A 14,643-nucleotide genomic window follows, 5' to 3' on the forward strand; every position below is an offset into this window, starting at 1 on the left:
GAGAACAGCAGAATCCAGCACAATCCTAAAGCCAAGGAAGCCCAGCACCATTCCTGCCTTTTGAGCAATCCATTTGAAGGACTCTCCTGCCAGGAAGGGCTCCCACAATTCCTGCTGACAGACAAGACTTTCCAGGAAAAAGACTCTTTGATTTTGGCACAGTCGCTCCCAGGAATCAGAAGTTGGAGGAATGGAGGCTCTAGGAACTGAGAGCTCCCGAGGACAGGACTGGGAAGATAAAACAAGGGGAATTTTTAAACAAAAATTACGTTTGCCTTCAAAAAAAGCTGTTTTTTCTTTTATGAGCTCGGAGCAGTTCTAGCTACCCTACTTGCAGCATCCACTGAGGACAAAGCCTCGGGCTAAATGAAATTCAGCTTCCAAAGCCCTGAAACAGATCCTCATCCAGAGAGCCTGAACTTGGCCTGTTTGCTGCAGGGCCTGGGAGCTCTGTCTGCTGGAAAGCCCCGGCTCGGGAGGAAGTCAAGAGTACGTGCCATGCTCCCAAGAAAATGTGAAAAATGCGAGGGGAAGGAAAATTTTCCATTTTACAGAGCTGGGAGGGAATGGCCTCCCTTCCCAGCAAGGCCCTTCCCTCCCTGGCAGCCACAGCTTCACCTCATGCTGCAAATCCCGAGCCTGGGCAGCTCCTCAGGAAAAATTCCAGCAGGGAAAGCAAAGTCAGAGCAATCGGCCACAGAGCTCCCGAGCAGGGCAGGCCTTGGGCAGTGCCGAGCTGCCCTCCCTGTCCTGCCAATAAAAAAAACCCTTACAAACATCTTACCAAGATTTAATGTACATTTATTCTTAACACGTGGAACATATAGTATAAAGATTTCATACTGAATAAATGATATTCATTAAGCCAAAAAAGGAAAAAAGGGAGGAATTTACATCAAGTTTTTAGCTACATCGTCTGAAATACAAATATGCAGAATTCATCACTGAAAAATCTCAATTGTGTTTCTTCATCAGGAACTTCAACTGAACCTAGAACTTTTTCACACCTCGATTAGAAAGAAAACAAAAACAGGAAAAAAATAAACTATAAGTTGATTGGCTGCTGAGACAGCAATGACTTTATACACAGAGACCTGTACAGCATCCTCCAGGGAGGGATGTCTGGCAAGAGATTAAATAATTGTGTCTCGCTTTTGCAGGTCATCAACTCGTTAACTCGTCATACTATAAAGGGGTGGGAGGGGACAAAACTGCAGGAGTCTCAGGGTATGTGCAATGTACAACGTCATATATATATACACACGTGGCAGCGCTGGGCTGCAGCTAAAGGTTAAAACCAGTTCTAAGAGGTGATCTCAGGGTTATTCATACAATCAAGGAGGAAGAGAGAAAGAGGTCAGGGTGTTGTAGGTTCACACATTATACTTTGGGGGAAAAGCCTTTTTTTCTCCTCAACATTAACTAAAAACATTTTTAAAAACTACAGCTTGCTGCTGATCCAGCGTTTTTTTCTTTTTTTTTTTTTATCCATGTGAGACATTATTACAGTATGTTTACAGTTTAAGGTGTACAGTACATGGAGCTCTACACGCTACTGCACAGGCCTCCCTTGGACAAGGTCTGTTCACAACTGGTAACTTCTTGGTTCCTGCAAGATTGTGAATGTACAACGATAAACCACACAGAGTTCAGCAGTCACTTTTTGTCCTTCAGAGTTTACCATTAAAAACAGTTATGAAATTGGTGCCTGTCAATGGGATAACACGGCAAGTCGTCTTTCCCCAAACTCACTGTAAACGACAGTAACTTTGGTTAAAATAAAAAAAGTCTTCTATGTAGACAGAACTTTGTCTCCTTTAATAAGGGATTTGGGACAAATCTGAGGGGCAGGGAAGGGGGAGAGGGGCCGGGGAGATCTTTCCCCGGGGGAGAAGCAGGACAGCGCAGGGCAGACAGTGGATTCTGAGGTGGTTTTGCATAAATAAAGGGCAACAGTCAGTTTCTAAGTTCTCCACTCACGCACACGCACACGGGGGCTCGGATCCCACAGCTGTCATGACTGGCCAATTAAAAACAGTACATCACAAATAACTTGTGAAACCAAAGAGTTCATCAAAGGCGACACGGAGATGTCCAAGAGCCGCGACTCGTACAAGGTGAACTCCGAGTGGTTCTCGTCCACCTTGGCCAGGGCCAGCAGCGCGCGGGCGGCGCGGCGCATCATGTCCACGCTGGTGGCCTCGAAGGGCGGGCTCTGCATGTGCATCAGCCCCGCCTGGCTCTGCTGGAACTGCGTGGCGGCCAGGCTGTCCTCCAGGAAGCCCAGCAGGTTGCCAATGCTGCCCTTCTGCACAGCAATGGCCCTGGCGGCCAGGCTGTCCCCCTGGGCCAGGTTGGCCAGCAGCACCACGGCCATCTCCCGGCACACCGGGTTCTTTCTGTCACTGAGGAACCGCACCATGGTGCTGTACAGCTTCTCCAAGCGGCTGAACGGCGGCGTGGCGAGGATCAAATCCACGTTGTTGTCCTGGATGCTGAGTTTGCTGAGTGTTTCCAAAACCAGTCTCTGAGGGGAGAGGACAGCGCTGGGTCCCAGTGTCGGAAAGGGATCCTGGGCCTCTGCTGAGGGACACACTGCCCAGTGGAGGAGTCCATCCAGGATAGGCAAACAGATGCTTTCCGGGTAAGGAGAGAGGTCCAGCTGCCCAGAAATGTTGGCCAACGTGACCAGCGTGTTTTCACGCAGCATCTCCAAACAGTCCCACCACCACTCCACCTTGTTGCAGCTCACCCCTTGGTCCTGCTCCTCCTCTTTCTCGTAGGTCAGGGGGGCCTGTTTGCGTTCTGGATGCTTGTGGTGTAGGAGGATCAGTTTCCCTAGAATCAGCAGCAGCCCAGGGTGTTTGGACATTTCAAAGTCATTGCCCGGCACAAACGATAAACTCCTGATGATGTTGGAGACGCAGATGCAGCGCTTGGCCAGAGAGTCCTGCCAGTCCAGGAGGGTGCAGAGCGGCGTCTCGTCCTTACTGTGGGGTTCATCCTCCAGGATTTTTATATTTCTGTGGCTCTGAGCTGGACTGATGACAAAGGGAAACTTGCTGCTCTCCTTCGCCGTTTCCGAGGCTTTGACCTCTTCCTCCTCCCCCGGCAGGGAGCCCGGGCGTGCCGAGAGCATGTCATCCATGGTGGCAGTTATCCTCTTCTCCGAGGAGCCGTCGGGCGCAGGAGCCTCCCCTTCCCTGGGGCTCGGGTTGCTCTCGGCTGCTGAACGTTTCCTCAAGGCAGAGGAGCAGGAAGCTCGTTTGTGAAGCAAGGGCAGCTCGGTCTTGCTCTCGAAGTGTGTCTGGATGTGCTCGGTGGTGTCCCCGCCGCCGATGCGCCAGTGCAGGAGCCCGCTGTCGAACTCCTGCACCCGGCCCAGCTTGTCCGAGTAATCCACCACGAAGGGGTCGTTCTTCTGCACCACCTTCACTGGAAGCTTGTCAAATTTACTCACTAGCTTCTCCTCGCTGCTCTCTAGAGGTACTTTGTCCTTGCTCGAAAATGCAGCCTCCTCCTCTTCCTCATCCTCCTCTTCCTCCTCACAGTTCAGGCTCCGTGGCTCGTCGTCCTCCTCCCCTTCTTCAGGGGAGGAGGCTGAAGATTTGCAGAACCTTTCGGGATCTAATAGTGTTCTTTGCCCTGGGTCTCCTACCTCGTATTCCTTCAGGATTCCAAAGATCTCGATCAGGCAGCGCCGGAAATATTCCACCAAGAGTTCCAGCAAGCCTGGCAGCTACAGGGGGGGGAAAGAGGAGGGGAGGAAGGAACAGCGATCAGAAAACAACTCAGGAGGAAGAGTTTAAGCAGTGCTAGCAATTAATGGTGCTTCTCATTCTGGCAATAAATGGTGCAGAAGAGAGGTTTTTGTCCCCTGAGAAAAGGGACAAAAGCAGGCACTGGCTGTCAGGATCCAAACTGCCCCCCTGCACGCCCTCTGTGCTCTCGGTTGTATCTCCCCCCTGGTTAACTCCCAGGGAAGGCCTTTGCACACACATGGATCACTCAGGCCAGGGAGTGACCACTCACAGCTGCCCACACCCCACGCTCCAGGTACAGAGGCTGCAGGAGCTGCTCTTTGCCACCTGGCTGACAGAAACCCCTCCAGCATCAGCACTTCAAAGACCTGCCCCAGAGAGCATCTACACCCACCTGGCTGAGGTTGAAGGTCATTATGCTGTTGTCATCATAGAGCAGGATGTTTATGGTATCTAAGGCCCACGTACTTTCAGCCAGCAGCCCCGACTTCAGAGACATCATCACTCTCCAGGCTTCAGGAGTTCCTGTAACATAAACACATGATACTTCCAGCTCCTGGAGTTTCAAAACAAAAAGGAGACACTTGATACTGATTTGGACCTGTGAAGAGCAGAGCCTGGTGAAGATGATGTACAGGCTGTGTCTACCACCAACCTGCCCACAGGCAATGCCAGAATAAAGGCTCAGGACACAATTAACCTGCCACGATGCCTTTTTTCTTCGAACCCAGCAGAGCCCCATGCCTGGCAGGACCGCACTGAAAGGCCAGGGCAGCACCGATCCCTCAGAAGGCTCCGGCAGCAAGGAGGAGTTTCCTCTTACCGATATCTTTTGCCGTCAGCCGCCTCCTCTGCTTCAGCACAGGTTGCGTGGCCTCCACGGAGCCCGGTGGGAAGGTGATGTCCCGTCGGATCATGGGGGGCTGGACAGCTGCTGGTGTGATGTGCGAGGCAGGCACGGGCGGCCCCGCCTTCTGCATCTTCATCCCCGAGTGCAGGAACGGGGATTTACTGGGAGAAGTGCGGTTCTCCAGAGGTCTGGGCAGAGGTGCTGGGCTGGATACCTGAGGAATGTGATTCTGCATGCTGGGGGGGGTCTGGTAGTTGGACTGGGGGGGCCTGGTCATGGGGGGCACGGGGGCGGAGGGGCCGTAGGGAGGTTGCCGGTTCCCGTGGGAAGGCCATGGTCCCTCGTGGTTGACCCTCTGGTCTGAATGCAGGATTTCATCTGTTCGAGTGACCCCGTGGTAGGCGGGGCCCTGGGGCGCCGCGCCCGAGCTCTGCCGGTTGGGGTAGCTGCCGTAGCCCAGCTCGGTCCTGCCCTGCCACAGGGCCCCTTGCTGGGGACCCTCGGGGGCCGGCTGGATGGGACCCCCCATCATCTGCGGGGGGATGTTCTGCTGGGCGCCGGAGCCGGGGGCGGCTGAGACCCTGTCCCTGCCGAACTGGAAGGGGAACTGGCTCTGGCCGGCGCGGCGCTCGGCCGGGTAGGTGCTGCCGTACTGGTTGTACAGGTCCTGCTGCGGCGAGGGCTGCGCCGGCGGCTGCTGGCTGGGCTGCTGCGGCTGCGCCGGGGGCAGCTGCTGCTGCGGCTGGCCCTGCCCCGAGCTGTAGGGAACGTTGTAGAGCTCGCCCTCGTGCCGCTTGGCGGGGAGGCCGTAGCTGCCGTCCATGGGCCGCTTGTAGTTCTGCGGGGAGAGAAAGGCACGGACGAGGCCGGGTGAGTGGGAACCGGGGATTGTTCCTCTGGAAGGGTTTTAAGCATTGGAAGGGGCTGCACAAGGAGGTGGTGGAATCACCACCCCTGGAGCTCTCCAAGAAACGCCTGAACGGGGCTCTCAGTGCTTTGCCCTGGGTGACGAGGTAATGATCGGTCACACGTTGGACTCATTGATCCCAGAGGTCTTTTCCAACCTCACTGGCTCCATGAAACAAAAAGTCAAACCTCTGGGCAGAGTCCCCAGAGCCAGAGGATCTGCCCCAATGAGTGGCCTGGGAGAGGCACTGTCTCCTTGCTGGCCGTACCCAATGTGAAAGTTGGATGAGTTGTTCCATTTCACAAGCCTCGGCCAATTCCTTGTGGCTGCCTGGGGAGGTTCCCTGTGGATTCCACCAGGATGCCTTGGGGGCAGGAGTCTGCCCACAGAAAGGACTTTTCCTGCAGAAAAGGCTCAGCTCTACTCTGCATTCACCGCAAACCAGACCCGACACTGCCACTTGCTTCCTTCCACATCCAGGAATTTTATCAGACCCTATTTCTCTCATTTCCCAGGTTCCTGCTCAAGTGTCAGACAAAATGCATTAAAAAAACTGTTGTACTTCCTGCTTCTTCCTTTCCTGTGGATTTCAAAACTGAAAGGAGCAAGAAAGCTTCTCACCCCTAGTTCTTTTAAGTGCAAAGGGAGAAAACAGCCAACTGCTGCCCAAATTAAAATCCAGCATCTCTCTAGCCTCCAAGGTCTGAGCTGTAGCTGCAGTGGAGGCTATTCAGACACTCCACAGTAATAACTGGCTTCAGATGGAGCTCTAGGGCTTCAAAGATGACAAGTTCCAGAGTAACTCGAACTCTTGGCTCCGAGCCCCGTGGCTCTGGTTGCAGAGCCAAACTGCAGAGCAGTTGGAATTATTCTTAGCACAGCTCAGTGAGTGCCCTCTCTATACTCTCCTAAACCATAGGACTTAAAATTATCAGGAAAACATTATGGGTCCTGGCATGGATGCAAAGGGCAAGTCGTATGTGAGGATTCTGGAAAGGGATACACGTTCATTCAAACTGTCCTGAAACAAAACTGATGGGTCTGGAACAAGGAGGAGGAGGAGGCAGTAAGGCCATGGAGTCTGAGGCCTCTGGCTGCAGGATGGGAAAGACCAAAAAAATCCCCTGGTTTGTGCAGAATAATCCACCTGAAACAGCTCTCCTGAATGATCCAGGACTTACTCCAAAGAAAGTCATCACTTGGACCAAAAGTGTTACAGCAATAGGATGGGATTCACAAAGTTCCACAGGGACAGAAGCCCAATAAAGCTCCCTGATTTTCTGCTACCTGACCAGAGCATGCAGACCACACAACCTCCATTCTCAGAACAGCATTTCATTAACACAGTGCTGGGAATGCCAATTAAAACTTGTTAGAATTGTTTCCAAATGAGAAAAAGTCTCCTGTATTAAATCAGGTTGGACAGGGCTTGGAGCACCCTGGGAAGTTGTGGGGGTGGCACTGGATGAGCTTTAAGGTCCCTTCACCCAAGCCACTGTGTGATTCTGTGATGAGGCACTTAATTCTTCACATTCATAAAGCAAATGCACAGCCCAGAGAGTTTTCATCTTCCCCTCTTGACAAAGAGCAGAGGTAAAACCCAGTGGAGCCGAGCGGGACCTCTGGGATCACGCACCTGCTGCTGCTGCTGATACATGGTGGTCTGCTGGCTGGGGAAGGGGCTGCCCGAGGATGTGCCTTGAGTGGAGAACTGATTGCCATAGGAATCATGTCTGGGGAAGAGAGAGACGTGTCAGCGCCACGGGGCCAGCGCGGCGGCACGGCGGGGACGGGCTGGGCACTGCGGCCCTGGCACACACCTTTGCTGCTGCTGCTGCTGCTGGGGGTAGCGGCTGGGCGAGTACATGCCCGCGTCGGGCGCGGCGGGCAGGATGCTGGGCTGCGGGGTGCCGCTGCCCAGGCCGCCCTCGGCTCCCAGCCCGGGCTCCGTCCTGCGCAGAGAAAACCCCGCGGGCGCTCAGCACCCCTGCGCGGAACAGGGCAGGGCAGGGGGGCCCAAGGGGCAGGGCAGGGCAGGGCAGGGCAGGGCAGGGAAGGGCAGGGCTGGGCTGGGCTGGGCTGGGCTGGGCAGGGCTGGGAAGGGCAGGGCTGGGCAGGGAAGGGAAGGGCAGGGCTGGGCAGGGCAGGGCAGGGGGGCCCAAGGGGCAGGGCAGGGCAGGGCAGGGCAGGGCAGGGCAGGGCAAGGCAGGGGTCCTGAATGGCAGGGAAGGGCAGGGAAGGGCAGGGAAGGGCAGGGCTGGGCAGGGCAGGGCTGGGCTGGGCAGGGCTGGGAAGGGCAGGGCTGGGCAGGGCAGGGAAGGGCAGGGCTGGGCAGGGCAGGGCTGGGAAGGGCAGGGCTGGGCAGGGAAGGGAAGGGTAGGGCTGGGCTGGGCAGGGAAGGGCAGGGAGGCCCAAGGGACAGGGCAGGGCAGGGCAGGGCTGGGCTGGGAAGGGCAGGGAAGGGCAGGGAAGGGCAGGGAAGGGCAGGGCAGGACAGGCAGCACCCACCTGACTCTGTCGTAGGGGGCTCCGTAGGAGTAGTGCTGCCGCTGCCCCATGGCCATGTTGCCCATGCCAGGGCCGGCGGCGCGGTTGTAAGGGTCACCCATGCCACTGTTGGGGCCCTGCCCTGAGGACATGAAGGGGTCGCTTCCTGGAGCTGGAAGAGAAGAAGAACCACTGAACACGGCCACCTCTGCCTCAGGAGCACAGCCTGAGGATCTGGGCAGGAGGAGCGAGCAGGGAGTGTCCTGCAGCATTCCCAGCACACAGCCGGACAGGGATGAGGCTCCAGGAGATGCTCCCTCACCTTTCCTCATACTGCTGTAGGGATCTTTATTTGGCTCGTAAGACATGCGACCCATCATGTCAGAGGTATTCATGCTGGGCTGGTACCCTGGATTTGGAGTCATGGAGTTCCGTTTCTGGAACGTAGGATCACTGCCATCTGCAAAGGCATCCTGAAGGCCCACGGAGTTACTCCTGTTCCAAAAAAGCCCCACAAAGACCACTTTACAGAGGTCCACCATGGTCCTCAGGATACTCCTCCTCACATGCTCCCTCTCAGGTGTTGCCATGCCCTCCAAGGGCCACAGAATCTAGAGGAACTGCCCTTCCACAACACTGTCCTCAGACCCAACCCCAAAACTGAAGAATATTCACAAACGATGTTGCTGCCAGTCAGGAAGCAAGGACCCAAGACGTGGAGTCCCACCAAAACAGGTACCAAGGCCCCAACATCTGCAGCAATGACCCAGAGGTGACCCCACCCCAGCAGTGGTGCCATACCTGATGCCTGGCAAAGGGGGCATCTGACTGTGAGGCGTCGACGCTGGAGTTGGTGGCTTCAAGTCTCCTCCTTCTGCCATGGAGCTGCTGGTGGACTGAGGTGTCTGGGGGCCCTGCATGGAGCCTGAACCCGCTGCAAGAGGAGGAACCTGGGGTGAGCAGCTTTGCACCCTTATGGATGCAACCCTGAACCTCCCAGAACATCAGCCTCGAGAACAGCGAGTCCTTTGAGGAAGAGACAGATGAAACATGGCCAAGAAAGCACAAGGAGCTCAACAGACAGGCTGGGCCAGGCTCCCCAGAAGAGCCTAAAGCTGAGAGGTTGTGTCTCTGCTCATCTTAACCCAGTTCCCTGTTCCACACCATGGTCCTGTGTGGTGTTTCCCAAGTTATCCTGTCAGAGCTGATGCTCTGGAGGGCACCACGTGGCTGGAATGTGGGGCTTCCTGCCAAGTGACAACCACTGATGTGGCCTGTCACCTTCACATCCCCCCAGCCAGGAGCGTGGGGGCTGGAACCCTGTCCTGGGAGTCTCAGGATCTCCCCAGTGATGGAAACCTCAGTCAAAGCCACCAAGGAACTCTGATCAAGGCCCCTCTGTCTGCTCTGCCCTCCCAGAGCAGTGAATTCAGCAGTGAAGCACCACTCCCAAGGATTCCTGGAACAGGGAATGCTGGAGGACAAAACCCGTCCAGCAGGTTCCCTGCAAGTCCCAGCTTTCTGCTCCACTGAGCCTTGACCAAACCCCGGTGTGTAAGCCAGTCATCCAGCTGTGCTGGAGCTCCAGCAGCTCTCCCCTGGCCCGGCATCGCTGCGACAGCATCAGCTCAGGTTCAGCCGCTCCTCGCAGCTGGCAAGAGCTGAACTCTTAATTAATGTTTCCATTAGTTCCGTCCCCAGCACCCGATATCCCTCAGCCTCAGCCCTGCTGGCTGATGAGTCATTTCAGCTATTCATTAAAATCCTCCGAGGTCACGTCCAGGCCATGTTTGTTTACACCCCACCTTCCTGGCACCCTGTCCTCCCTCCGGCCCAGGGAGGGCTGGGGAGGAAGGGCAGCGGGAGCTCCTGGGGAGTTCCATGCACAGCCCCTCCCTGCAGCCCAGCCCCGCTGCTTGCCCCCGGAATGGGCTCTGGAAGAGGCCCGAGACATTCCCCGAGACATTCCCTGCCTCGCTGCCATTTGGTGTTTGTCCCCAGCTCCCGCTGTCCCTCCCACTCACAAACTCACAGGAGCTGGAGTGGGGCCAGCTCCACGCTCTGGGAATTCCAGCCCAAGGTGCCTCCCCGGGGACTCTGCCAGAGGGAACCTTCGGGGCTTCCAGGAAACTCCCAGTGCCCGTGAGGGATTCCCAGTTCCCTCCGGCCACCACCTCGGGGAACACTTCTGGGTGCTGGGGCTGTGATGGACACTGCACGGAACAGCTCTGGCAGCAGGAGCTCCACCTCTGCAGCTCAGCAAGGGGTTCATGGGGAACAGCACCGTGCCATCCTCACCACTCCCAAAGTTCTGCAGGAGTTAATTTGGCAGAACAGGCTGAAATGAAGAGCAAGCCAATGCCAACAGGTTGTGAGGTCGGCAAGGAGAGCAAACCACGTGTGTGGGACAGCAGAGCCCTTCAGGAAAATGGTGAAATGGCTTCAAAACATCCCCCCGCTGTCCACAGGCTCCCAAACAGGGAATTTATTCTCATCCAGGCGATTCCCTGGGGGACAGGGAAGAGCAGCATCCACCAAGGCTCCACACTCCCCTAGGGCTCTTCAGCCTGGAGCTGGGCTGACAGAGCAATTTCTGTCCTGCCCTACACCTCCAGGCCCTGAAGGGAAGAAGGGAAAGTGAAAGAGGAGCAGGGACACGCTGAGTGATTCAGCATAAAGGATCAGAGGCACCAGCCAGGCTTCAGTGCTGCCTCTGCACGTTCCAGCTGTGCGAGTCTGGAGCAAGGTGACTTGAGAGAAGGGTTGGAATCGGAAATGCAGCAGAGTCCTCTCAGAGCAGGACCCAAACGTGCAGAGTTTGGGCTAAGAGCCCTGCAAATTCCTCCTGCTGATGTGCTGAAGCAGGAGCTCGGCCCAGAAGGCAGAGCCAGGCCCTTCACAAACACCTCGTGAGCTGGAACAAAATCTGATGCAGCACCTAATCCACCCTGACACACACCTAGAGCTACAAGTCTAAAGTGGCTTACTAAAAGTCTCAGCTCTCCAAGCAAACTCCAAATGCTCTCAACATTGTTCCACTGCCTCTGGGGGCAAGAAAGAGGTTTGGGAAATAAAGTGGGATTGGATTTGTGGTCTAGTTTGAGCAGAACTCAGACCCACTCTGGACAGAGGTTTAGTCTAATGGCACAGAAGTTACTTTATCTTGCAGAACACACCAAGGTGAAGCTCCACTAGGGCAGGTTTCCTGAGCAGTGACAAGACATGGTTTAGATCTTAACAAACCCCCCTGTAGCTGAAAGGAGCAATGTGGTGCCCAGCAGAGCACTGGGACAAGCCCACTGTCCCTGAAGGGTTCAGCAGGGCTGGGACACAACGGCACTGCAGTCAAAAGAGGTTCATTATTCTGATTATTCTGCTCCTCAGGAGCCAGACGAAGATGGTGCCAGGCTTCAGGACCAAAAAAGATTTTTTTTTTTGCGAACATTATAGGAACTTCAAAGCAGACCAAGTTTTTATTTCACCTACATGAGCAGGCTCCTGACCAGAAAAAGCATCTGAAGTTTTTTAGTTATAAGACAAACTGGAAAACTCAAGCTTAAAGAAGAGTTGGCAAATTCAGCAGCAATTCAAGCAATGAACTCAATGCAAATGAGACAGAAAGGATCAGACTTTCCAAAGACTAAAGAGTACAACATGCATGGCTGGCCTGCATGTCTTTTCTTTTTTTTTTGTTTAACAAATCTGAATTGAGCATTATGCTTAAATATTCAGAAACAGGAGCACACCATCAAATCTTAAACAACAGCAAAGGTTCATTTTAAAGATTCCTAAAGCACCCAGCTTGTCGTAGGCCTCCAGTGCTCTGAGCACAGAGCCTCAGAATGTCCTCCCTGGCTCCTGCTGAGGGCAGGAATTCCTGAGCAGGGTGAGTGCACACCCGCGTGCACCTTTCCTCCCAGAAGGTATTGCTGGCACATCCAAACCAGCTCAGCTTTTGCAGTGGGCTCCCAAACACGAGCACTGACAAGGGCTGCTGCTGGAATCCCCTCGCAGGGAAACTCCAGAGCTCTCTCTCCACCAGATTCTCACCAGGCAGAGATGCAGCAGCAAGAAGAGAGGGGTCTGTGTGTATTTTTAGGTTCTCCTTTTTCTCAAGCTTAATCCAGAGCTTGGACACACAAAACTGAACTATCCCAAGAGGCTCAACTCCCTCCCAGTCTCGTCCACACCCACATTACCAAAGAATTTTTTATCCTGCACGGCCAGAGAACGGGGGGGTGCTTTTTGGCAGTTTGGACCAGCCTGGCCCACAGCACAGTGCCAGAGACCCTCCTGCTCACACAGCCACTGCAACCTCAAACCAGGGCCTGGCCTCACCTGGAGACGGGGGCTGGATCTTGGTCTGGGACTTCTTTGAGTCAGCAGCTGCAAAGATGTCAGGAGGGGGGTCCTCGCCCCGCTCGATCTTGCACTCGAAGGCGTACAGACACTGGATGTACTGCTTCTTCAGGGAGCTGGCTGCACTGCTCGACGTGCCCACGTTCAGGTTGGTGGCCAGCTCGCGCCACTTCTTGTTTTTGTTGACCTGCACAACCAAACAGGAGGCTCTAAACTCCAGATCCCAGCCGTACCTCCTCCAAGAGGAGAAATCAACCCTTCCCAGCTCACACGAAGGGTGCAATGAGGGCTAAGCAGAGCAACCCCAAAACTATTCAACTCCCTTCTTCACCTACAGAAAACTTTTCAGATTTACAGGGACAGATTGCAAATCAAATTCGTCGCAAGGTCAGCTGACAGCCAGATGCAAAGACAAAGGCAGTGTCACCAATCTTTGCACTGGGCAAAGCAGGGAAAAAGGGCTTGGACTGGATCTGACCACAGACTGTTCTCACCCAGACAAAGGGAGAGGAGACATCTGGCTCACTTAAAGGGCGCTGGGTTTTATTTACAGAAATTAAACAGAGCTAAAATGAGGCTAAATGGGAATTCATGGCTCACACCTGGCCACAGGGCTGATCTTTGTGCTGGGGGCAGTTCTGTGCCCTGGCTGGGGCCACTGACCTGAGTCAATCCCCCGATCTCCTTGACAGAGATGTAGAGCCTGTACAGGTCCAGGGGCTTCCTGCCCACGGCTGGCAGGTTGGTCATGCCCATGGCCTTCTCCTCAGTGAAGGCCAGGTAACGATCCACCCACAGCTTCCTCTCGGGCTCCCCACCCAGCTCGTACAGCTTGGTGATCTTCTCGTTGGTCGTAGTAGAGGAACTGGACTTCTAGGAGAAGGAAAGAGAGATCAGGACTGAGCAGCACAAGAGCAGCTCCTCCATGTCCCAGGTGGCACCCTGGCCCTGCTCCCCCCAGTCTCCTCGTGCTGTCCCTGTCTCCTGTGTCTTTCACCACCTGGAGTAGAGGCAGAGATGGCTTTGGCATTCCAAATCCTTACTTAAAAATGAGCTCCCGAACTAGAGGCGTTCCTCAAACCTGATGGTGTTCCAGGTGAACCCTAGACCCAAAACTGAGCATGTTCATGCCACTTCCTTCCACAGCACAGACCAGGACAGAGCAGCCCTGATTTGTGGCCAAGAGCATTCAAGTCCTCTTTTGCCATAAATAAGAGAGGTAGATGCCAGAACACAGAGCCGAAGTGAGAGATCTCCTAGATCTTCTTGCTGCTGGCACAGGAATCAAACCTGCTGAGCATTTGTTTTCTTCAGGTAGCAAAGGAGGAGACCAGGGGCTCAGAAACTGCTTTTTTGGTGGTTCTTTTGAAACTGGTAGCAGCAATGCAAAGAAAAACACTCCCTGAAGAACTTGTTTGCCTCCCTCTTCTGGCTTTGATACAGGATTAGTGAGAGGTCTGTTTGTGAAACAACTGCAACACTTTAGTTACCACGTCCCAGCTGAGAGCTGACTCGCTCCAGGCCCACTCCACCAACAAACTCAGGTTTGTTTACGCTGCTTTTGGCAGTTTCACTGTGGCAGGTAATAATTCCTAATACTGAATTTGTTTTCCAGGTGAAATCCATGTCTCCCATAGGACTGGGAAACGCTCCCCTCCATTTCTCACACTGTTCACTCCAAGCGAACATACAACACATGGCTTTATTTCCCTGGATGCTGAAGAAGATGGGAGTCAATAAAAACAAAACCCAGAACATTTTACCTTTGACTTGGATTCTGCTTTGGGCGTCCCATCTGCCTTGTTGTTCATTTTAGTCGCAGGTGTTAATTTGACATCCCCGAGTCCCATCATTTCAGGGCTTGCTGCCATCCCTGGGAAGTTAAAGGAATCTTTAACACTGATTTTCCTTCCAGTGCAACGAAATCAGGGAAATCCCAAAGCTCTGGCTTACCTGCAGAGTTGTTGGCCATGTTCCCTGCCATGGGGTAGGGTGGGCCCTGGGGGTTTATCATGCCAGCCATGCTGTTAATTCCCTGCCCATAAGGAGGCCCAGTGCCCATCATTCCCCCCTGATTCATGTTGGGATAACCAGGAGGCCTAGAGGAGGAAGGAGAAAGCACACAGTTACTCCACATATTAGGCACTGGGATATTGCCTTCTGAGGAAGCAGTTTTGCTAAAAGAAACCTAAAAAAGACATGGAGAAGTGACATGCCCCAAACCATTTTTCCAAGAGAAGAGCAAAGATCAGGTGCTCTTGTAAAGCTCAGTACCCAGA

At 54.3% G+C, this 14,643-nt stretch overlaps 1 protein-coding gene across 2 annotated transcripts in view; it reads right to left on the minus strand.

Annotated features, from left to right (window-relative positions):
• Positions 1-780: 780 nt before the first annotated feature.
• The window catches only part of ARID1A (AT-rich interaction domain 1A), a 54,316-nt gene continuing 40,453 nt past the window's right edge, over positions 781-14,643 (minus strand). Inside the window, exons 9-20 of one of the 2 annotated variants that reach the window (XM_085559532.1) lie at positions 14,318-14,463; positions 14,128-14,237; positions 13,028-13,234; positions 12,344-12,551; positions 8,807-8,939; positions 8,328-8,500; positions 8,027-8,177; positions 7,339-7,470; positions 7,155-7,251; positions 4,585-5,449; positions 4,156-4,286; positions 781-3,739 (exon numbers count right to left, since the gene is read on the minus strand). In XM_085559532.1, coding sequence (XP_085415658.1) covers positions 2,015-3,739; positions 4,156-4,286; positions 4,585-5,449; positions 7,155-7,251; positions 7,339-7,470; positions 8,027-8,177; positions 8,328-8,500; positions 8,807-8,939; positions 12,344-12,551; positions 13,028-13,234; positions 14,128-14,237; positions 14,318-14,463 — 4,078 coding nt within the window. In that variant the 3' untranslated portion in view covers positions 781-2,014. Of the gene's footprint in view, positions 3,740-4,155; positions 4,287-4,584; positions 5,450-7,154; positions 7,252-7,338; positions 7,471-8,026; positions 8,178-8,327; positions 8,501-8,806; positions 8,940-12,343; positions 12,552-13,027; positions 13,238-14,127; positions 14,238-14,317; positions 14,464-14,643 lie in introns of both variants that reach the window. The other variant, XM_085559531.1, reaches the window with a different exon arrangement.

This window comes from Lonchura striata, chromosome 23 (assembly GCF_050655825.1).
Source record: "Lonchura striata isolate lonStrDom1 chromosome 23, ASM5065582v1, whole genome shotgun sequence".
Taxonomy (NCBI): domain Eukaryota; kingdom Metazoa; phylum Chordata; class Aves; order Passeriformes; family Estrildidae; genus Lonchura; species Lonchura striata.